General features: G+C 40.1%; 1 protein-coding gene across 7 annotated transcripts in view; it reads left to right on the top strand.

Annotated features, from left to right (window-relative positions):
- The first annotated feature begins 2,387 nt into the window (after positions 1-2,387).
- The window catches only part of FNDC3A (fibronectin type III domain containing 3A), a 115,510-nt gene continuing 94,137 nt past the window's right edge, over positions 2,388-23,760 (top strand). For 3 of the 7 annotated variants that reach the window (XM_051779309.1, XM_051779306.1, XM_051779304.1), the window contains exon 1: positions 21,739-21,865. Coding sequence is in view for 3 of the 7 variants with exons in the window: in XM_051779300.1 (XP_051635260.1) it covers positions 21,764-21,865 (102 nt within the window). In the remaining 4 variants the exon portion in view is untranslated. Of the gene's footprint in view, positions 2,637-2,691; positions 2,793-12,073; positions 12,310-21,736; positions 21,866-23,760 lie in introns of those variants that run through there. The other 4 variants (XM_051779303.1, XM_051779300.1, XM_051779302.1 and 1 more) reach the window with 4 other exon arrangements.

Below are 23,760 nucleotides of genomic sequence, written 5' to 3'. Positions count from 1 at the left end.
AAGTGCCTGAGAATTGTATAGGCAATTCACACCTGTAAATAATCTAATCTATCTTAGTTTTGGCTTAGAAAAATCCATTTATTTACAAACCCCTAAAAAGAGACACAGAGGTCGCTATATTGGTTCCCCAATGCCTTCCACTCACTTTTAATATTATGCAGAATGATTTCCAGGTGACTTTAATTGGTTCTCCAGCAGAAAATGGAATTTTATACGCACTTACTTATACATCTATGATTCTAAAATGAAGGAAGCAGATGAAGGACTGTGCCATGCAATGCAAACTTACGCACCACCAGGACCAGTGTTTGGATGGGGAGAAGGGCCCTAAGCACTCTCATCTATTCCCTGTCACAGCTGTATGTCTGCACCCATATATCCAAAACATCACACAGATTTCTTAATTTCACATGCAAGGAATGTGAGGGGGCAGCACCCCTGAGAAGCCAGGAGAAGACATGAAGGACGCTCTCTCCCAGGGCAGTGGGGCACATACAATCAGTGCTGCATGCATCAGTTCAAAACTGTACAGTCTGACACAAAGCCAGGATCTGTGGCTGCCTACAATGGCACCCATGGCTGCTGCTGCCACCGCTGTTCTTGGCCCAACCACCAATGAGTGGTGCCTGATATAAGCAACTGTGGAAACCCTCTGCTGTATTCCACCAAAACTGCTGGCTAATTCCAGAAACCCATACTGAAACTGGAACAAGGTATGAAAATCAGTGATCTCCTAACAGCTGCAATTGGCAAAAATCTCCAGTTTATGCCCTTGGATGGTACAACCCACAAATGCTGTGCAGTGGCATTTGTTCAGCCTGACTCATAGACAGACGAATGCCACTGAATGAATCACCAGCAGCATTTTCCGCAGTATATAACGAGGTAGCTCATCCAAATATTGATCAGGTCCATGTCTCTCTAGTTTTTCAGATCTGTGATACCATAGTCTAGGATGCTATTCACCACTGAAATTATGAATTTTGGAAAGGGGGCCTATAGTGAGCAACCAGGAGATGGTAAAACATCATTTAATGCACGCTTTTTTGATAGGAGCTACCTATCTGTCTGCTGTGAAGCTATAAAAATGGTATGAACACTGCTGAAATGCAAGAGAAATAACAACTTATTAACTTAATAACAGAGAACTTCAAGGCAAATTAACAAAATCACTTTATAAAACATCTCATTCTGTTTGGTCCACTGCTGCAGAAGGTCATTAAGTCAAACACTGTAGTAAAATAATTTCAATCCATAATGGCTGAAAGGACAAACATTAAGCAAAGAATAATCACAAATCAGCATTCAGAACACCAGCTGAACATTGCAGGTGTTGAGGGAAGATAGTTGCTCCCTGCACAAGCACCTGGAAAAGGCGCGTTTCTTCCCCTTTCCTCTTGGATATTGGACACTACATGCTTGGGCAGCAGGCAGGGTATGCCCCAGGTGCCCACAGCCTTGTACATGCACCTGGAGCTCTGCTCAATCTCAGGCCTTTGACTTTCATTGCAGTAATGGCTGTACAGAAAAGAGGTAGCCCTTCCTACCCTTCACTCTGCCAATGCAAGGGCCCAACCTGGGCAAGCCCCTGCCCCAGCACCATGGTTCGAGTTGCATGTTACAGGAATTATGGCAGCAGAAACCACCCAAACCAATGGAAGAGAAGCTTACAAGAAGCAGTGCATCAGTGACTCGACATGAGCTGACTTTGGCGCCCAGTAACTCCACACAACACGCCCCTTCTCCTGTCCCAATTGACCACCATAACTGATAGAACCCAAACTCATGGAATAAATGAACTCAAAAGACATTTTGTGGGCCTTTGTGGTCATTTTATGGACATTTTACAAGGGTGATCCATTGACTAAAGGAATGACATCTGTGTATTATATCAAAGTACAGGAAGAAGGGGGATGGTTAAAGTTGTGCTGAATAGTGTGGGACCTGGGTATGATGTAAATGGTATGGTATAAAGCATGGAATGTGCGGGATTTGGCTGGGGTAGAGTTCACTTTCTTCACAGTGGTTAGTGTGGGGCTGTGTTTTGGATTTGTAGCGAACATGGGGTTGATTAATATAGAGGTGTTTTCCTTATTGCTGAGCAGCGCTTACACAAGCAAGCCCAGACCGCATGCCCGAATACCAGGGCCACAGGCAAGGCTCAGGTGCAGCCCTGACCCCAGATCTCAGACCACCGACCCAGACCACAAAACAGGCCCAAGACCCAGACTCAGTAGCAGACCCCCGCCTCCCCTGATGCCCTCCCGCACGCCCCGCCCCCTCCGCTCCGGCCCCGCCTCCTCCGCTCCGACCCCCCCGCTTCGGCCCCGCCCCGCGATCGACAAGCCCCGCCCACCGATCTGTCACCGCCCCTCCCTCTGATAGACATCCCCCCCACGGGAGGTTTTCGCGCAGGCGCTCTGCGCGCCGGAGCCAACTCCCCCCTCGCGGCCCCCCCAGGCCTCCCCAAAGATGGCGGCCGGGCGCCGCCGGGTGAGGTGGCGGACAACGCTGAGGCGGCGGGGCGGGGGCGGGGGCAGCGGCGGCGGCTGCAGCGGCGGCGGCGGGAGGCCGTGACAGGTGCGGGGAGGTGAGGAAGGGACGGCGGCAGAGTGGTGCCGGCGGCCGGACCACAGGTACGTCGAGTAGGCGGGCAAAGGGGTGGGGGAAGCTCCGCCCCTAGCCTGGTCTGCGCCATCGGGACCTCCCCCTCGGCGCTGCCCGCCCCGGCGCCGCTGCCCGCTGGCGGCGGAGCGCGGACCGTTAGCCGGGAGAGCCGCGGGGCCATGGCGGTGAGTAGGCGCTGCTGGCGAACCGCCCCTTTCCCCTCGGCGGGGCGGCTGGAGGGGTGCGAGGGGACCGGGGCAGCGCCGATACCTGCCCGCGGTGCCTGAGGAGCGGCGCTGCCTGCGCTTGCCCGGGGAGAACCGGGGAGCCGGTCCTGCCGGCGGAGCCCCGCGAAAGAAACTTTGTGCCTCCGTCCCTGCTCGGAGGTGCCTGTGCCGGCCGGGGCGGTGGGATCGGCCCGCTGTCAGCGCCGGGCGGCCGCGGGAGGAGGCGATGGTGGAGCAGGAGAAAGAAGCAGATGCGGAGCGCGACCAGAACAGCTGAGCCGGCTGTGACAGGCGGGGAGAAGGAAGTGGTGCTGTTCAACACCTCTTTCTCGTTGTTGTTGTTGTTGTTGTTCTGCTAAGCCTTAAAGGTTCCCTCGGAACTCCCAGCTAAAGGGATTGAGCTTCTGTGTGTAGGTAAAACAATCTTCCCGAAAACACGGTAATCATCTCGCCGAGTGCTGGCAGAGGCATTATTCTTTCAGCGAGATTTACGCCCGATTCCTCCCTCCCCGAGCATCGCCCAAGATTGGTTCTAACCTAAACAGAAACTTTTCGTTGCTTCTAGGCAACTTAGAAAGTGAAAACAACTAAAAGCAAAAATGAAACTTTTCAGGTGATTTTTATTGTCCAAAGTGAAGAAAATAAGCAGCAGAAACAAGGGAAAATAAATACACTGGGTAGGAGCAGACGCTATGACCGGCACCTCAAGACGCGTTAGTCATTAGTTTAACCCTGTCAAAGGCAATTTTATAAGCCACGTTGACTGTCAAATGTTATTCCAGAACATCTCACATCATGAAGTAATTTGTTTTTAGAATTAAGGTCTGCATTTGATCAAATACATATCTGATTATTAATGCCTTAAGGTATTGTGGAACCTTAAAATTTCATAATTTTTTACTGCTAAAAACTTGGTGACTTCTGTCTTAGAAACTATAGGACCCAGTCCTGCTCAGCTTTTTGCTTAAAAGAAGCTATTTTGTTGTTATGGCAATGGGAAACTTTCTACTTTACACAGCATAGAAATTTAACTGTAGCCATGATGTGAACCTGCATCTACAGATGTGTTTATTTTCTGTGTTGTAAAATAGCAACACAAAATCACAGCAATCCAATGGTCTTTAAAGTTCAGAAAGGACAATCAGTTACTTTTTTTCTACCTCTTTTTTTTTTTACTTTTTAAGGAAATGGTCTCAAATAATTATGAAATTTAATCACATGATGAATGGGGAAGTAGCAAGCTTTCAGGTAGGGAGAAAGCTGTGCACGTATGTGAAGGATGGAAGTAGCTGAGTTTCTGTACTACTTGATGTTGCAAATTGGATAGAGTTCATAACAGCTGGTGTTTCTACTAAGCATGAGGGAGCAGGAAGGGTGCTGATCAACACGACATCTAGTTTTAGGTTCACTCTGTGTACCGAGTGTACACAAGTCATCTTGACGCATTATGTGTTGAATCTGGGACTTGTTTTGGCAAACTACACTAGAATGGTTTTTCTGGCGATTTTGGGGGAGAAAATTTATGTGCTGTATCAGTTACATTGGGGCATTGGATTATGATTTTTGGCAGATGAAGCCTTGGTTAAGAGAAACACAGATCCTTGTCCTCAGAAGGGCCAGGACTCAGTGATCAGTTGCTTAGGTCACTTGGTCAGGAGGAGAGCAATCTGCTTTGAGCAGAGTCACAGCCTGACTACTGTAGATGGTAAGATTAAGACAGAATTAGATGAGTGTCACAGAGTGTTTTTGCAGGGCAGATGGAAATCTTCTGAGGCTTTTTGCTGTATGACAAGCGCTAGATGTAGAAATTACATGAGTCTCAGGTCATTGCACCCAACACTTAAGTTACCTGATTTCGGTCCATTAGTGGCATTTCTACCTTTTTCATTTGGATTTTCTACTAGTTTGTGAACTTAAAACTCAGAAGCTTTAGATTTTTATAGGCAATAATGTAATAAAATTGCAGAAACTTGAATTATGATTTGGACTAATAAGTCACTTGCTTTGGGCTGTGAGTCCTGTGGATATTGGGATGCTTTTCTTTGTTATTCTTTGTCTTGTGGCCATTTAATTTTACTTGAATTCAGACCTACGTTGGCTAACTCAGTGTTATGCTGATAATCATTTTGGCTCAAAATATCTCAAGGATATCCTTCATAATTGTTATGGCAACTTTACTTAACTGAACATGCTTCTGCAGTGTTCTGTCTTAGGACTTACTGGGAAGCACAACTCTTAAAGCCTGACTTTGGGAGAGGTACAATTTTTCACCTTTGTCAATACTTTCTCATAAATGGTTTTAACTTCTAAATGCTTGTAGGCAATGCACTGATTTACGTTGCTGGAAGGTCACTTCTGAAATAGTGTATGCTATTGTAAATGCATTCATCTCTAGAAATACTAAATGCTTGGAAGGTGTTAAGTGCTATTGTCCATTGATACCTCTAGGAAATCCTGTAATCCAGTCCAGTCTCCTTTTTGGGTGGAACTGGCAAACATGCAGTCTTGTTCATTCCCAGACAGAGAGACACTAGAGAAGACGGTTTTTGTGAGGATGCAGGCCCACTTCCCAGACAGAGTTGTTGTCTGCAGCTATTGATATTTCTTGTCAGTGTATCCTGGAACCCGAGGAATTCTTAACCTCTCTCCAGCAACTCTGTACCTCTTTTTCAACTCCATCTTCTAATCTTTATGGGATTTCTAGTTAAATCTCTGCTAAAATATCTACAAGTAACATGCCGTTTTCATCTCTGTTATAGGTGTCAGTAACACTTCTAGATTTTATCATTAATTTCTTTAGGACTGTTGGCTTGGGGAAATTCCAGGCAATCTGTAGGAAAATTCAACTTGGCTGCAATTTATAGTGCACAAGTTCGATTGTGAGCCATTAGTTTTCCTATAGGACCAGATCTAAGTAAAAATAGATTTGACTTGGGTTGTCAACTCTTTAGCTTAACTAAAAGATACTGTCTGTATCTCAGGAAAGCGATAATAGTTTGGAATGAGTACACTGCTGCTTTTTCTGTTCAGCAAACACGAACAATGTTTATTTTGCTCATGGGGCCAGTGTTTCCTGAGCTACAGAAATGACCATTTTTTTGCTCGTTCTTTGACATATGCAGTAAACTTTGAGCTTCCTTAATGCCGATGTTCACTTGATGCCAATAGAAAAACATTATCAGCCTTTTTTTTAAACTTGTCTATCAATGAGGTTTAATGGTTTTGTTTATGTTCAGTAATATTTTGGATTGTCATCCCGAGGTCTGTATTTTGTAGGGCTGATGAGGTAGCAGGATGTTTAGAAAGTGTCTGTAACACTTAATGCTGTTACATGTTTCTTGTAGGTTGTCATCTTTAATCATTCCAATTAATTAACCTTTAGTTTCAGATGGAACAAATATTTTTTAAGTTGTTCTGTTTGCCCCCCAGAGATCTCATCCCATTCCAACTGCTCACATACTCTTGAGCCTGTAACCACTGAAAAATCTTCAGACTTTTTTGCTAACCTGTCATAGATGACCTTAACAAAATGCAAAATTAAGATAGAATTTGCTATGCTCTTTTGTCAATAATTAAATAGAATTTTTAGCTGTTGCTTTCACACTGGACTCTTTTTATACTCACTTGCTACGTTATGCACCCGTTCTTGGTTGTGTTGATAGTCTGTTTCGGTTTCAATACATGCTGCATAGACTGTTGGTCTTCACTTTGATGGCACAGTTGTGTAGAGGACTGTGTTACTACTCTTCTTTGATGTATTGATTTAGAATGCTTTTGTTTTCACCATTTGTGTCTGGACAAGCACACTTGTTGACCTCAGCCTCACCAAACCTACCTGTGTATCTACCAGTTTGGTTAATATAATTTATATTTTTGTCTCCCTTTAAGTTTTTGCTTTTTCAAGATGTGTGGACCTTCTGCTCATGCTGTTCTGCAGTCAAAACATCACCTAGGTTAACATTGATACCCACTCTTTCAGTTTAGTATCTTGGGTGTCAAACACCATCCCAACAGCAGTTTGCAGAAGTTAAACGGGAGCACTGAATGTGCCTATAGTGTACCTCACCCCAGCTTTGCTTCCAGAACTGTTTCAAGGCATTTAGGACAGATGAAAAGATAAGCTGCAAAACTTCTGCATTTACAGGCAACGGAAAGTGTTGTACCTTATTATATATTTAATTACTTGAGGCATAAAGAGTTGTCAAAAATTAAATTATCCAGAAGTTTTCAATCCCAGTGTTACCAGTAGAGCTAATTTTTATTATCTATTAGTAAGAGAAGCACAGCACTTTCTAAGATGAAATAAGTGCCTTCTGCTTTCCAGAAGGACTAAAACAAGCCCTTTTACTTTCTGGCAGCATACAGGCTTCTATAATATAGTGTCAAAAATATTGTTTCAAAACTATGACAATTCACTAAATTGAAGCAATGTCCTCCATGTTTTGAAAAATCTATTTAACAAAGTCTGGGAAATTGTCCTAGGGAAAGTGACAAGGTCCAAAAGGATTTGTACTGTGACAGGTGTGAATAGATAATAACTCTGTTCTGTAATCGGGAGGGAAAAGGAATATGCAAGACACAAATGTTAACTTTACCTTCTTCATGACAGTTGTTTTTGAATTTACTTTGGATTTATTTTGTACCTTTTTTGCATTTAAATCTGGGAAGCTCAGTTCTTAATGGCTTTTGATTTTAAGTAATTTGAAGTGCAACTTAGCAAACCTAGAGCTTTACTGTTACCTGCAGTAAAAAGTAAAAAAACTCTGTACTTCGCAAATGTAAATACTTCCTTGTAAATGGGATGGAGTTTCCCCAGTGTACAGATCCAATGTCTATGGTGTGCAGGATCCTACAAGCATGGACTGCTGTCAAGCTGTTGTCTCATTTCCCCTTGCTAACATAGCATACTCAATACTATATCTTACGCCTTTGATTATAAAACAAATTCTTCTCTAACTTCCAGTTTTCAAACTGCAGGGTTTTGTTTTTCAGGGTTTGTTTTCCTTTTAACTGGAAGAACTGTATCTACTAGATGACTTGACAGAAGGAAATGTAGACATAAGCAACAGAATAGCAAGTGGATTAATTTTAGTTTGTGGCAAAGGAACACATTTTAGATAGTGATAGCAAATCAAGTAGTAATGATCTGCAAAAAGTGTGCATGTAGCTGGAAACTAATCTGTAAGCAAAAATTGAATGGATAAGAAGGTTTAACATGAACTTTGGTGATTGAAATTAATGCCTTGGCAGTGAGAGAGAATCATGACTGTAACAATTCATTAATATTTCAAAATACATATTGATAGGCTGTTAGAGGACTTTCTACAGTAGGAATAAATGTCATAAGCCACAAGAACTACCATGCCTCTGGAAATCCTATAGATTCTATTAAAAATGTAAATGGGGAAGACCATATTTTAAGACAATTATTTACCTATTTAATCTAGTATGAAAGTAGATTGAAGGTGTTGAAATGACATACTAAGAAATTAGGGCTAAAAGAAGCTGTGGAAGTGAGTAGTGACTGTTGACAATGAACAGTCTTAGGTGCAGCTGAAATATTGTTTTACCTTCTTCAGGCATGCTAATGACTTCACTGTCCACATATAATAATATTAGTATGTATGCACATTCCACTGAATGGTGACATTTCAAGGGTGAGGATAAGTTACCGTACATCAAGCAATAGATCTCGAAAATACCCCAGTACATTTAATTGTGTTTATCATGGCAATACAGCTCCAAACAGATCAGTTTCTGATTTTTGTGGCTGCATTGTTGTTAATAAATTGACAACTATTGCAACTTCATGTGTAAAAGAGAAGGCTGAGAGCAGCTTTGTCCTCTTGATTTGATTGGGCAATCCAACTAGTTGGTCCCATGGTGTTTTGACTGACTAATACTTTTCTTGGAGGATGGTGTGGAACATGGGAGAAGAGAGTGCTGATATCATCGGAGAAACCTGCTATTGTTTTGCTTGTCTTCCCATCAGTAGTTGCAGACACTCCTCCACTGGAGAACTCTTGCATGAGTAGCACATTCAGTCTTCCAAGAGTTGCATTCAGGTTGAGGTGCTGTTTGACTGCTCTGCTTTATTTTTTTTTTTTTTCTGTGGCATACAAGTAACTGCTTCGGTACCATTGTGTCTGCGTTTAATATTAGGAAAGTGAAGCACCTGGCATTGTCAATGCCTCTTGACCTTCTTTACTGTCATGGTCTGTAGCTTCATGAATGCTACACATTGATGCTGGCAGAAGCAGTTCCTCTCGAAGCACATCGTCTCTGTTTATTCTTGTGCTTGGCATTCATTTGTGCGTTTGCAAAAAGGGAAATTGATGAGAGAACTGTCCTATGTTAAAACTAACCAGTTTTTATATGTTTCGTTTTAAACTGCATCAGTGCCACAGTTTAATTCACTTTGTTGACCAGTTGCTTGCAGTGGTGCAGGTGGGAGCTGCTGGGACAATTAAGCAGAACTGACTTGGAGCAGAGCAGTTTTAAGTCTTGATAAAAGAACACCCTTTAAATGTGTTTGTTAGGCCTCAAAAGACCTTCCGTTTTGGTGGATTTTTGCTCTTGAGAAGTAGTTTCCATATGCCTGTCTTGATTTGTCATGTTTTGTGCTGTTGTCTTATTCCTTATGGAAGCGAGACCTACAGGTTTTCCAAAAAGAATCAGCGGAGATGAGTTTTTAAATCTCTTAGACATGTAGCCTCATCAATCGTATGTCATCTTACATTTGGATAGCACAGTTTCCATTTTTTGAAATGAACAGAAAAAAGCTGTTTCGTAAGAGTTCTTTAAAAGCTGCTTGTTCTGCTTGAATCATGCACTCTTTGTAGCTCCAACACTGGCAGCTGCCTCTGCAATAAATTTATCTCACTGACCAGTTGCAGGCATTAATAAAAATATATCTATGTTTTTAGTTTGCCTTAAAGGAATCATATGAAAAATTATTTGGAAATTTGTCCTTGTTACTCATAGCCTCTGAAAAAGGGGAGTCGATAACAAATGGGGAAGTAGCTTGTTTCTTGGCATTAAATTTGCTTGTTTTCTCAAAAAATAAGCATGTTGTTAAGCAGAAATGAAGGCAAGAGTAACAGTTAACTGTTGGCCAAGTTGGTTTTGAAGCCATGTGATTTTCAGAAAACAAACTGAAGGAAATCCAGTCCTGGCAGAAGCTTAGAAGAACCTAATTTAGCTGGTATAAAGCTAGGAGGCTTTAAGGAAGTTCTTGAGAGTAACAAGAGTGTAAAACACAAAAGTCCCATAGTTCAGATCTATGTAGCATAAATAAAGTGGAATTGCATTGCAGATCTTTCAAAGTGGTGCAAAAATACACTATGCAGTTCATTCTCCTCATTTCTTTTTGAGGATGATTCCCAAGAGAATCTAAATGAAAGTTGTTCTCTAAGACAAAGGAGGCCACAATGTTGCTCTCAGTGTGTGTCAGTGCATTGGATTAATGTACCTGCTAAAGACTAGGTGTAAGTTTGCACCTAGCACTGATAGTTTACTCATTAAATGTAAAATGTACACTATGAAATTAGTTCCAAGTAAAAGTAACAGTTTTAATTCTGATTTGTGGTAGGGTTGCACTTACCACTTACTAAAAGTTACAGAACCAGTTTAGACTTCTTTGAAGGTATAAGAGGGATGGGCAAATGGTTGGAAAGCACTGAGTTTTTCTTATGCAATGGCTTCAAATTATATGTACTTCATCCACATAGGACTGTGAATGTGGTTTTTTTTATAATCTAATAATAATAACATTTAAAACCAGAATGTGGTGTTTTCAAGTCGTCTCAGTTGCACTGGTCTCGCTGTGTACAGTCAAACATTTACGCTTGTGCTGGACAAGCTGAGGTGGTAAGTGCCATGAACATATTGTGCCTTTATGGATGACTGGTTTATCAGTGTCTAGTTCTTCTCTATATACTCTTCACCTTCAAAAGTTTAGTTTTCTACATCAACTACTATTAAGAACTTAGCCTCTTTGGCTCAGATTCAAAAACTGCTGGCTCATAAATACAAATGCATTAAACTTGAACAGCTGGAGCATTTCCAATTATCTACTATGCATTCCCATCTAGGTTATAGTACCCAGGGCATGAATGCATGAACTGCATTTAAAACTGCTTCTAAATCATTGTGGTTCATATCCTGAAGTATGAAAGTAGCCTGAAGTAAGTATTAATTTACTATAGCATGCTTAACTCCTGCAGTGCTAAGGTTTGCCGTTGTGTGGCTTGGCCATTCTTGCTTTGAATAGATCAGATGTTTACTGTTGGGTGTGAGTTAGATCTGGTAACTGTTTTGGCTGTTTGTGTGCAACTTGCATTCGCTCATCAATCAATGTTTCCTTCATAAGAGTATTGCATTAATTTTACAACTTCTGGTGTTCAACTTCTAGCGGTAATATAGTATGTACAGAGTTGTGTATCATGTTTCTCAGACTTTGAGAATCATATTGAGTGAGTGTGACAACACTTGAGAGTTACAGCTGAAGTATTTCCATATTTATGGTATATGTTGTAGATTCTTTTTTCCATAGGGAGTTCCAGTGCTTATTAAAACATTTAGCATATCTTCACTTTTAAGTGAATGTCCGACTCTGACTTTGTTGATTTACTTTAAGAAACTATACTTATTATAATTTTCCTGTATTGTCTATCTGCAGTTTTGTATTATGACCAGCACTGAAGGGAATAGCCATTTCAGTTTCACTGTACTTAAAAGGGGATTGTCAAATTAGTGAAAGAGAAATGGTCCCCAGAACACCTTTCTTCTAACAAAAAATAACACTTCTCTATTCTGCTGGAAAATGTTTTATCAAGTGTCCCAGGAAACACTTCTAAAACAGGAAAAATACTTTATTGGGAACAAATCATATATTTTAAATAAATTGCATATTAATTGAAATAATTAGTTCAGAACTGAAAAGAAAAAGCTAGTGTACTGTAATTTCCACATCTGAAACTGTGTGACTAGAATGTGGTAAATGTATGGGGGGGAGGAATTAAAATCCTTCTGCTCAGTTCTGATTCTTAAAAACACAAAACTCTTCATCATGCTTCATAACTTTTAATAGCTCAGCTACAACCTTATGGATCTCTGGGTAATTATATTCTAATACATTTCTACGCCAGCTGCATCACTCTATCCGAGCTTTTTCCAGTACTACATTAAGTGATATGACTAACATCTGTTGTATATTTGTTCTCTCCTCTTCACCCTAGGATTGCATTGGAATATTCTAGAATTTTCCTCATTTTAGCATATTTGTACGTGTTGGGCACTTGTATTTGCCCACTCTTATCTGAGAACTTCTGAACTGGATGGCCAATTTAGAGATAGGAAGGAATTATGATAGTAATTTTTACAAGTCTGAAATTGTCAAGAAGGAGATATGTTTTAAGGACTCTAGGAAATAATAAAGAATTTATCTCACAGTAGCCACCAAGGAATGGACAAGGTGAGTATTTACTTATAAATGTTTCAGTCATAGGAAAAGTTTAAATAGTAGCTTGCATCTTCTTAAGGAGTCACTCAGATGTGAGGCTCTAATCGATATAAAATAGGGCTTTATTGCTTCAACTGTTTGAAAGATGTTTGTTTTTCAAGTGCACCTGCTGCCTTCATATTGGAGAAGGCAGAATCAAAGCATTTCCTGTGTTAGGATTGGGTGATGGTTTTATGGTCTTTTAGGTTCTGTAAATTCATTCCTTGGTCTTTGGCAAAACCTGGGAAGTGCTGTCTCCTGTTCAGAGAAACCTTTCCTTCTTACTGGAAGTTATCTGGACTGGAGGATGAGCCTTACCTGTGGTTCCTGGGGGGAACATAGCTGAGGGAAGACCCAGGTGAAGAAGGAATGCACACCTGCTCTGCTGTACTGAACTCACTGGGAAAACACACCTTATGACAACCTTGAATTGGCAGCTGTAGTATGACACAGGTTGAAGCATGTATGAAACTTCATATGTATGATAACCCTGGCTTTATCACTTCTTATGTAATAATAATATACAGTTTGGAAACATTTAATATTGATTTCATTAAGCCTGTTTCTTACACTGTGCCCTTCTATGTTAGGTGCTTTTGTCTTCTCCCTGCTTAAACTTTTGTGTAGGATCAAGGCTCCTTTTAACTGCTCTCACTAATGATAAAAGTTTGTGTCTGTTCACTAGATTTGACAGAATTAGAATGTGAAAGAGTATTAAGTTGCTGTAAGGATTGTGATAATAAGTAGGTAGGTAGAGAAGCAGCGTTCTATAAATCACAAAAACTGAGCAAAAAAACAGCAATGCAAGTTTCTCCTTCAGTAGGCACCAGAGACACCATTGTGGAGTGTGGCTTTGTAAGTCTTCCAGTGCTGGGAAAAACAATTATACTTCATATCAAACTCAATAGCCAGAAGCAATGAATCTCTAGGAAAGGAGTGGTCCATATGTTTTTCTTGTACACAGCATTATTATTAGCTGTCACTACATTTATCAGAGTAGTGCCTGCAGCCCAACCAAAATGGAAATCCTGCTTGTGTAGGATGTTTAATACAGAAGTACAACTTTTTAATTCATAGCTATCCTCTAATGCAACCTTCTTCCTCTTATTAGGAGAAAGGCCAGATAATAAAGTAATTCTGTTATAAACAGAGTTATGGGTATGTCTTCCAAAGTTTGAGTTTTGGTTAGTGTTGTCATTATTACTTTGAAATTTGAATTGAGAATCTGGCAGCTTTTAGAGCTCGGAGGCAAACTAGTGTCCTTTCTCTGGGTTCCAGTCTACTGAAAACCATTTAACTTTGGCATTATGTGTTGTATTTTGATTGACTAATATCCTGGAATTCGTGGAAGAATTTTTCTTGACAGGGCCTTTGGAGATTGCCTGCTTCAGCCCTTTGTCAGGACCTTGCATAGTCAGGTTTTGATTTTCTACAGCACCGGTCTCCAAATTTTTTGATTATGTACCCACCCCATCAGTAAAGGTGTTCTGAGTGTGCTCTTCCAATATATGTCAATTTTTAATTATATGCATATGCTATTCTACTAATATATGTATACTATAAAGCAACACATAGAAAAAAAATAAAGGATAAGATAAAGATGAAAACCACTATTTAAAAGGTTTTTTTTTCAGTGACAAAAAATATTTTCTTCTCACACTCCAAGGCCTTTGACTTGTGCTGGGGTGCATTTACCCCTCTTTGGAGACTGGTGATCTACAGGATTTTTGCAGCCTCTCAGGCAACATAGGCCAGTGCTAAACCTCTCTCACTGTGAAAATATCTTTATTTTTTTCCTTATGGCCAGGCAGAATTTCCAATGGTACAGCATGTGCCTGGCATAGAATCATAGGATATGCTGAGTTAGAAGGAACCCATCATAATCACAGAGTCCAACTCCTGGCTCTGCACAGGACACCCCAAGAAAAACACCATGTGCCTGAGAGTCTTATCCAAACACTTATTGTACTTTTGCAGCATGGCCTCCAAGAAGAGTTTGATTTAAGGCTCTCAACAAGCATCCTTCAGGTAGTGGGATCTAGCTAGGTGACCCCTGGCTACTCTAATGCTCTTAGCTTCTCCTTGTCTTTCATGGGCCTAAGCCCAGTAACAATCTTCATGGCATCTCATACTGGGGAGGAGGAGGTGGCTGGGAAGAGCAAAACCAAATACAGTATTCAGATTCCACCTTATTACTGCTGAGTAGTGGGGAATAATTGCCTCCTCCCTCAACCCTTCAACTGTGCTTCTCTGCAAATACAGCCCTGTATGCTGTTAGCCTTTGTTCCTCCGAGGACATGTGCTGCTGACTCATGTTGTTTTACCTTGGTGATCCAGCTGATTTAATACTGATGTGTTTTTCAGAGACTATCCTTAAGATCAGCTGCTAGTCTCTTGGAGATGTGGAACACTGATCCTTTGCATGTGCAGAGGAAATGCACTGAATGCACTGCCCAATGATCTCAGCCTTACAATACTCCTTAACCCTTAATGAACAACTGACTAAAAAGCAAAGTTGTATTGTGCTTTACAACATGAGAGTAATGCCATAGAAACATCAAAGGCCCAAATCTGAAGGCATTTAAGAATTGAGTTAAATTGTCATTACCGTTCAAGAAGGCAAACTTGCTTGCTGAACTATGGAATGCTACAGAGGTTTTGAACCTCAACATTGTTTAGCCTTTTGCCTTTTTAGTGTAATCCATTCCTTAAAGGTTCCTGAGACATAAGTCCTGGAGTCTAAACAAATCATAACCAGTAAATTTAGGTACCCTCGCTTTGTTTCAGCTTTGATAGCCTTCAGAAAAATTTTTCAAAGTATTTTCAAATTCATATGTTGATAAGAAAAATTAATAGCATTTCAGGTGGGGGTAGTGTGGAATAGGTGGTTTGCAACTTCAGTCTCATACAAAGCGTTAACCTACACATTTTGGTTAAACTCTTAGGAGACCCTGTACTTTCATCCTAGGACAGACTCGGTGCAGATTCTGAAAGAACAGTGTCAGCTGAGTTAGCAATCCTGAACTACGCTTTGAGTGTCTGGTCCTGGTTCAGTATATGCAGTAGCAAGACAAGAAATGAAATGGCTATTCATGCAGCAGTTGTTGCTGTGCATGAATCAGTGTGGATTTCTAAATAACCATGCATTTAATGCACCACCAGTAGCAAATTACTTCTCAGCTGCTTCTGTGCTTAGCAACTGTGCTGTGAATTATCTCTCTGTTCATCTAATGTGTCCTCTTTCTTGTCTGGTCCCTTTTAGTATGTCCACAAGAATGGTGCGGTGAGTAGGCCTTTAATGAATCCTTAGGTTTATCCCACATGTTATTTTACCCCTTCTAAAGGCTGCTGCATCTGTTAGTTTTCAGTGGTGCAGGAAACCTGACAATAAGCTAGTGAATTGTTTGTGTGGGTTCTGTAGGCTGATTCTTACCTGTTGTCCAAATGCAAGTTGCTTTTCTTGTGCCCTTTCCAAGACCTCACTAAACCCTGAGTACATCCAGAAACTAGGTGGAATTGGAGGACAGTTACATCATCCAGAGCAGTTTTATGAGGAGTACGGCTGAAATTACAGTATGCACATTTTGCTTTTGGTATTTTTAATATGGAACAATATTTTCAAGAAGTTGTCACTCATATTACACTTTGAAAAGTTATCAACAATTTTAAGTCAGCCAATTGTAGACAAAAGTTTGTAAAGTTATTCCAGTAGAGATTGTAGGTATTTGCAGCCAGAGGCAGGGAAAATATCCTCCATGTTGCTAAGGGAGGTAGACCTGTTGATATAATTGATAAAGACTTTTGGCAAACCTGTGTTTGGCTGTCCACTTTTATTATTCTATCATTGTCAGAATCAGCCCTTCACAGGATTGAGTTCATTCTTTTTTGGTTTAGAAAGAATAGTGTTACCTTTATGTACTAAAATCTTCTGTTATGCCTAACTTTTTAAGCTATTCGTGCCATTTTAGTGGAGTGAAATAACTTCAATCTCTTATCACTGGTTTGTCATTTCCAGACTTTCTTTTGACTTCCTTTTCTTTTTTCTTTTTCTCTCTTTTTTCTTTCCTTTTTTCTTTTTTCCTTTTTTCCTTTTCTTTTTTCTTTTCTTTTTTCTTTTTTCTTTTCTTTTTGCTTTTTTCTTTTTTCTTTTTCTCCTTTTTTTTCTTTTTTTTTCCTCTGCGAACATGGTTAAAAATGTGTTCTGTAATGAGAAGCCAAGAATTGATACCTCCCTTCCTATTGGAAACTCGTGTGCTCAACAACTCTGTTAATATTTAAGGACTGTCTGTCCAGTTTTAATCCATGTAATATCTGTTCAGTGTTTTTATTGAAGAGAAATGTTGTGTAATGCCAAATAAGGTTTTAAGATTGTTTTTCCACTTCACTTATTAGTACCTTTTTCAGCAATGTCCATCACCAGAAGATTCGCATCAAGTTAATTGGACAAGCTTTTTCAATCAATCTTACTTTTATTTTAATTCTTACAAATAACATCCAGTGTTGACGTTCATTTTTATTTGGCCTCAGATCACTGTTTGATAACAGGCTTATATTGTCCCATTTACCCTTTTACAATAATTTACCCTTTTGCAATACTGTATTTAATGCAAAACTTCAAGTTTTCTTCCAGACCTCTGAGACTTTCTCTGAACCCCAAAGGATTTGCAAGTAATTCTCAAAGATCTAGGTAGATCTCTTCCAGAAGTCTTGAATTCAAGACTTCTGGTAGCTGCTGATCTAAAGGCTCTGTTTGCAGCCATTTGAGGTCCTTGGATTGAATGTGATTTAATTTATTTCCAGGATAAGTTTATTGACCATTTCTTATCCTCATGCCAATCTTTTGTCAATTTTAGCTGACTTCTCCTTCTGCCACACACTAATTTTCTCTTTTCTAATTGCTATTTTTCTTTGTTCTCATAGTAAAAAAAAAAAGGCCCCTGCAATGGGTAGACACACCGCGTCTTACTGTCTGACCATATTATGCGTGCTGACTTGTAAGATTGCTGCCTCTTGACTACTGATGGCGAAAAGTCTTTCGATGAACGTGTAGTGTAGACCCACATTGGTGTGAAGTTTAAACCTTTAGTCTTCGAGACTAGTTCAGTGACATTGCAGAGGAATCTAATATTGTATTGTCAAGAAAACATTGATTTATTTTTTTTTCCTAGATTGATTACACAGTCTGACAGGTAGCACTTTTATTATTGTTGTAGAGGGAATAACACTACTAGTACCTCCTGTCAGGGTTTATCGATGAGCAGCATGCTTTGTCTCCAGAATAAATCAAGCACTTGGATCCAGAAATGGAGCTTAGCTGTGTCCCAGTTAAGGCATGAAGGCTGTGTAACAAAGGTAGACTATCTACCTAAGCACTCAGATGCCTGTGGAAACCTAATTTTCATAAAAATCAAATTGTTAAAACACCTTTGCAAAAAAAAGGAAAGCTGCTTTGTGGAAGAGAACATGAGGGTGCTGGTTGACCTCCAGCTGAACATGAGCCAGCAGTGTACCCAGGTGGCCAAGAAGGCCAATGGCATCCTGACCTGTATCAGAAGTAGCGTGGCCAGCAGGATCAGGGATGAGCATCCCCCTGTACTTGGCACTGGTGAGGCTGCATCTTGAATCCTGCATCCAGTTCTGGGCCCCTCCCTACAAGAAAGACATTGAGGCGCTGGAGTGTGTCCAGACAAGGGCAATAGAGCCTTTTGGGCTTGCTCACTACAACTACCTGAAAGGAGGTTGTAGTGAGATGTGTGTTGACTTCTTCTCCCAGGTAACAAGTGATAAAACAAGGGGAAATGGCCTCAAGTTGCACCAAAGGAAGTTTAGATAGAATAGTAGGAAAAAATTCTTCACCAAAAGGGTTGTCAAGCATGGAACAGGTTGCCCAGGGAAGTGGGTGAGTCACTATTCCTGGAGGTATTTAAAAGATGTGTAGACATGATGCTCTGGGACATGGTTTGGTGCTACACTGGGTTGTGCTGGGTTAACAATTGGACTTGATAACCCTTAAGGTCATTTCCAATCTAGATGATTCTGTCCATGAATGAACCTGAGACCAAATGTTAGGCATGTCCAGAGCAATCCTATCTTGGAAAGCCTGAAGAACTTGCAATGATGTTTTTATTGGAGTCAGTTTGAGTTATGTTTAGTTCTCAATGATGTTCAGTTTGATAGACATGTTTTGGTTTACGCCCAAAAAATGATGATAGCACTGAGTGCATCATAAGTTATGAATTCAGTCAAAAGTCATTTTGTGTGATAAAGGCAGTTAGTGCTTTCTGATATAAGAAACTAGTCATTAGCATGGCTTGGGAATAATGAGCTGCATTCAACTTAAACCTGGGGAAATTCAAGCCAGCTTAGTTCAGAAGTGTGTTGCATTATTGCTTGGAGTATTGGAATTACCTTTCTCTCTGTGATGCTTTAGATACCATTGTAAAATATTTGGAGCTGCAAGACCAAGAAATGGCACCAAGAGCAAGCCTGGTTTTAGCTCTTGTGGGAGCAGGAATCAATGCCTTGATTCTAACCTCTGCTTCCAGGCTGTGTATTAATTATGCATTAAACAGTCATTGGATAATATCCTGGGAAGCTTATCATCAAACTTGCTGTCTTGAAAGATGATCCAAGTAAGTTTCATCAGCCCTCTGCCCACCTGCAGAAGTGTTGGGGACTGACTGTAACCTGGAGAATTTGTTTGATGAAGAGGAAAGCTTTTAAAGTAAGATAGGAATAAAAACCTCTGCTCTTACTGTTTGAGAGACTAATTAGCCTGGCTAAGCAGGTATAAATGACTTAGCATAAGTGTTGATGAATCTTCGTATTCACAGTTATGTTTCAGTCTTTTAACCTAGAGGGATTTTTCTTCCCCAGTTTAAATCTTTGCAGACTATACCAGGAAAGGAAATGAATCCTCTTAAATAGCATCAGAATGGATTTTTTCCCAAGTTTGTAGTTTTACAGCAGGACAACCTTCAGTGTGGGAATAGTTAAACCATTTTTATATGTACTATATATGTACTGTATAAGCTGTACAAGAGGCTTATAGTGCTATGTTAGTGCACAAGTCCTCTTATACTGACAGCACTGTACTACGGATTTCAACCCACAGCAGAGGTACAACATCTGCCTTAGAGGGGCAAGAAAGTAAAAGCAGTCAGTTGGGTGGGATGCCTCTGAGTCAGTTTAGAAGATGCCTCTGAGTAGTAATCTGCAACAGCAGTTTTTTAACTAAATATCTCTAGAGCTTGGTATTGAAGTCAGTGTCATTAAGCTGATTTTATCACTCCTTTCTTATTTAAAGTTACATGCTGTAACAAGTAAACATCTCTGTTTATAAGCAGACAGTATATTTGTGTGAGAAGTTTGGAAGTCTTTGTAGAGAGTTTCATTAGCCAGATGATATCAAGGCAAAACATGTAACGCCTGTGGCATTACTGACTCAGGCTATGTAACTTCAAAATTGTACCTACTTTTTTTTACCAACCTACTGTGAGTACTGGCTAAGAGAGGCAGTTTTGTTTAAAAATACTGTACAAGCTGCTTCTGAGCTTAATCTTTATGTCCATGTTTGATGTTAAGTACTGTTTTCAGATGCAAAATATGATTAACTTGTGGGAATTCTAAATGTGCCATTCACCCAGTGAATTTTTTCCATCTGTCTTTCTGGTTTTTTAAGGAACACCAATATCTCAATTCTTGTTGATCTAATTCTTTTTTTATTTCAAAAGCTAAGTGTACTGAGTCTAGCTGGGATTGAGTTAAGACCAGTACACTAAACCAGTATAACTCAGTGGTTTGGTTTTGCAGTTTTTTTCAAACAAAATGAAATAAAATTTTAAAAGCAGCTTATAAGACTTGCAGTATGTATTTCCAGCATGGAAAAATGTTGTTCTTCAGCTTTTTTGGTCTTAATTCTTCCATCCAGTCTTCATATAGCATTAACACACAAAATACCAGAAAACACGTTACTTATGACTTGTTAAGGTAATTGAAAGGAATGCTTGGCTGAAACTTGCTTTCTGTTATGTTTGATGCCTAAAGGTGCTGAAAAAGAAAAAGAAACTCCGGAGCAGTTAATTGAGGATAAGAAAAGGGTTTAATTTGTGCCTAGGCATAAAGATCACAAGACACGCGCGCAGGCTGTGCCTGAGATGTTACATTTTATAATACTGCCCGACCAATCTAAGTTTTGTCCATCCTGTAGCTTTTGCCCTGGTCCACCCCCTGACCCACCCTGGGAATTGGGTCTGGGGCCTTTTCTTCATCATCTTCATCTTCTTCAGAGCACAAAGGGTACACGGTCACCCATTTCTTGACTGTTCTCTTGTGGTTCAGGCCAGGATTAGATGTCCTCAAGCAGAAGAGGCCTGCCTTGACAAAAGACTAAACATTTTCTACTGGAATTCAGGGGTAGAATTGATATGGGGACATAGAATGGGGTGATGGGGTAAGGAATGTGTAAACCATTGTGCTAAAGGGTGAGGGAATAAGGACTGTAGCTATGTTGCTATGTGATCCTCCTCAGAGTTGAAGTGTATCACTGCTTTCATGGGCCTCTTGCTTCTGTGGCTTTTTTTCTTGTCATCAGGTTTCATGTAACTTTACAATGTGTGCTAGCAAGGGCTTTTTTGTAGTATAGTTATGAGGATTATAATTCCGTGTGTGGGCATCACCTCTTCCCTCCCTCCCCAGGTTTTAGCTGCTGATTAAAGCTATTAAAGGACCACTGATTATCAGAGTGACACAGCTTTATTTCTGGGTCTAATACACTTTGAAACTAAAGAAATGCCAGACTGTGCAGAAGATTTTTTTATTATTATTATTCATTTGTGCCTCACTTGGACATTTTCTAGTAACTAGTTGTTCCTATAATGTGTTCATTCATGATAATAATAGGAAAAGTGAGTTGATTATTAAGAAAAAAGCAAGTGTCTCTGTGGTGACCCTGTAAGTCTTGGGGTTTTTTACCAGTTTCATATAAACAAGAACACTATATATATGGATTCTAAGGCAACTGCTTTTTCCTTTTCTTTTTTCCTCAGTAGGCGTTTTGTCAGCAGTGCCAGTCAAACTTAGACAAAACCTTGGTTTGTTATCAAAGTTAAAAGGTTCGGGTTTGTTAGCTCCAGGTCTGTGATGTTTCTTCTTCTGAGGTCCAACCGCTAGAGGGGGTCTAAAGCAACCTCTCTCTATAACTAAGGCTTGTACTCACTGACAAAACACATCTTCAGGGTTGAATGATTGCTGGATTGTTGTGGAAACATACTTTTGAAAGGAGTCTGGTTTCATAATATTCTTTTGTTATTGTTGTTGTTTCTCAAGTAAGGCTGTTTTTAAGGGTAATTATTCAGGAATATTTAAATAGTTTAACCATTTGAGTAACTTTTCTTTGCAGGTGATCTGGTGAATTAGTGTACCATCAATGATGGCAGAACATCCACCATTACTAGATACCACTTCGATTATAAGTAGTGAAATCCCTCTTCTGACTTCCCCCATTGTTAGTGGGGATGGAGCACAACAGGTAAGGAAACCTCAGTTGTATTTTTTTCTTTTTTTTTTTCCTTACAGCAGTATCACTGACATATTGACACTGTAAAAGATAGTAATCCTTCATCTGGAAAATATTTGTGCAGCTTTGGCCATTCATGAGAGGTTGGGGTGAAGGTAGAACTGATGCAGAGATGAAATTTGTAAGGAGTGTGAAGCAGAAAACCTGTATTGTGAAAGAACTTCATGGAAGAATGGGACCAAACAGCCGCCAAGTTGACAAGCTGCTATGATCGTGTCTTAATTTGGAAGCTATATATGTAAATTACCACATGATCTTATTAAGGTTAATAAACCTTCCCCTACGGTAGAACATAGTAGCTGAGGCACAGGGTGTGCTAACAGCTATGATGTCTAGATTGATACTTGCTTAAAATTGAGTACTTTAAATGGTGGGACTTGCTTTTGTATGTTAGTGTCTGCCTGGACACTTCTTGAATTTATATTTCTGGATGGCAGTGCATCCCATCTAGCTCATCAGCTGCTCCTCCCAACTTTGTGTCTCTTGATGATGTACTTTGTCCCATCATCCAGGTCTATAAAGAAGATAGTAAACATTCTCTGCCCCAGGGTCAGCCACTGAGGTAGGTGACTAGTGGATGGCCTCCTGCTGGACTTTGCACTGCTGATCACAACACTTCGAGACTGGCACTTCATCCAGTTTTCAGTCTGTCTTGGTGCCTGTGTTCAGTCTGTGATTTACCAGTTTCTGTGTGAGGATGTTATACAAGACAGTGTCAAAAGCCTTGCTAAAGTCATGATAAACAGTAGCTGCTGCTCTCCCCTCATTCACCAAGTTCGTAATTTCATGTTGGGGGCCATCTAGGTTTGTCTGGCATGATTTCCTCTTTGTGAATCCATACTGACTACTCCCAGTCATCTTTTTATCTTTAATGTGTTTGGAAATGGCTTCTAGGAAGATTTGTTCACTCATCTTCCCAGAGCTGAAGGTGATGTTGACCAGCTTGTAGTTCCCTGGATCCTTCTCCTTGCCCTTTTTTGAAGATTGCCCTGACATTTGCTTTCTTCTAGTTCTTGGGAATCTCCCCTATTCATCATGACCTTTCAAAAGTAGTTGAGACTGAGCTACTTGTTCTGCCCTCCACAAAAATAAGACTGTCAAGCTGTGCTGTTAAGCTTAGTCTGTAATCATGCAAGATTTTGAGTCAGATATGAGTTTAAATGTTCTTTTGGATATGCCTTTTCTTTAAAATGTTGTGTCTTTCTCCTGCCAAGTAAGATTAAAACTGGAAAACAAGCAAAGTGTTTCTTCAAAGAAATAAATTTGCGGGGGGTTATGTTAATCTTCTTAAGGGAAAAACAGCATATATACTGTTGGTGCCCTTTTTTGTTAAAAATAAAGGGCAGCTCATAAAGGCTACTGTCTAAACTGGAACTAGTAGTGATCTTGTATATTTTAAAAAAGAGAATCTTTAGAAAATATTGGGCAAATTCTCAGTCATCAATAAGAAATGTAATTTTTTTTCCTCATTTCATGATAACTAGCAATTATACCACAATGTTGTCTACTGTCCATGTTCCACAATGTCTAGTGAAAGTTGCAACTTGCATTTTCTGTCCTTCCTTCCCATCTGATACATGATTCATGAAGAATCAGCAAGTGCATTTGTTCAATGGCAGGAAACTTTACTGGAAACCCTTTTTGCTTCTGGTGATTTAAAAGCCATCACTAAGTAGAAAATACTTTGTATATCTGAAATATGGGAAATCCAGAATTGCAGGAACTGCTTTCTCTGTCAAGGTTGTCCCATTAAGACTTAGGCTGCAGAAAGGTCAGGCAGGTGCTTATTTGTTTGAGTCTTAAAATTATTTGTTTGGTTTTTATGGTACGCTAATGAAAGGGGTAGA

Source organism: Manacus candei, unplaced genomic scaffold, assembly GCF_025592945.1.
Source record: "Manacus candei isolate 608988 ecotype Guabito, Panama unplaced genomic scaffold, ASM2559294v1 h1tg000014l, whole genome shotgun sequence".
NCBI lineage: Eukaryota > Metazoa > Chordata > Aves > Passeriformes > Pipridae > Manacus > Manacus candei.
Note: the sequence above shows the minus strand (reverse complement) of the source record. Positions and strands in the feature narration are given on the sequence as shown.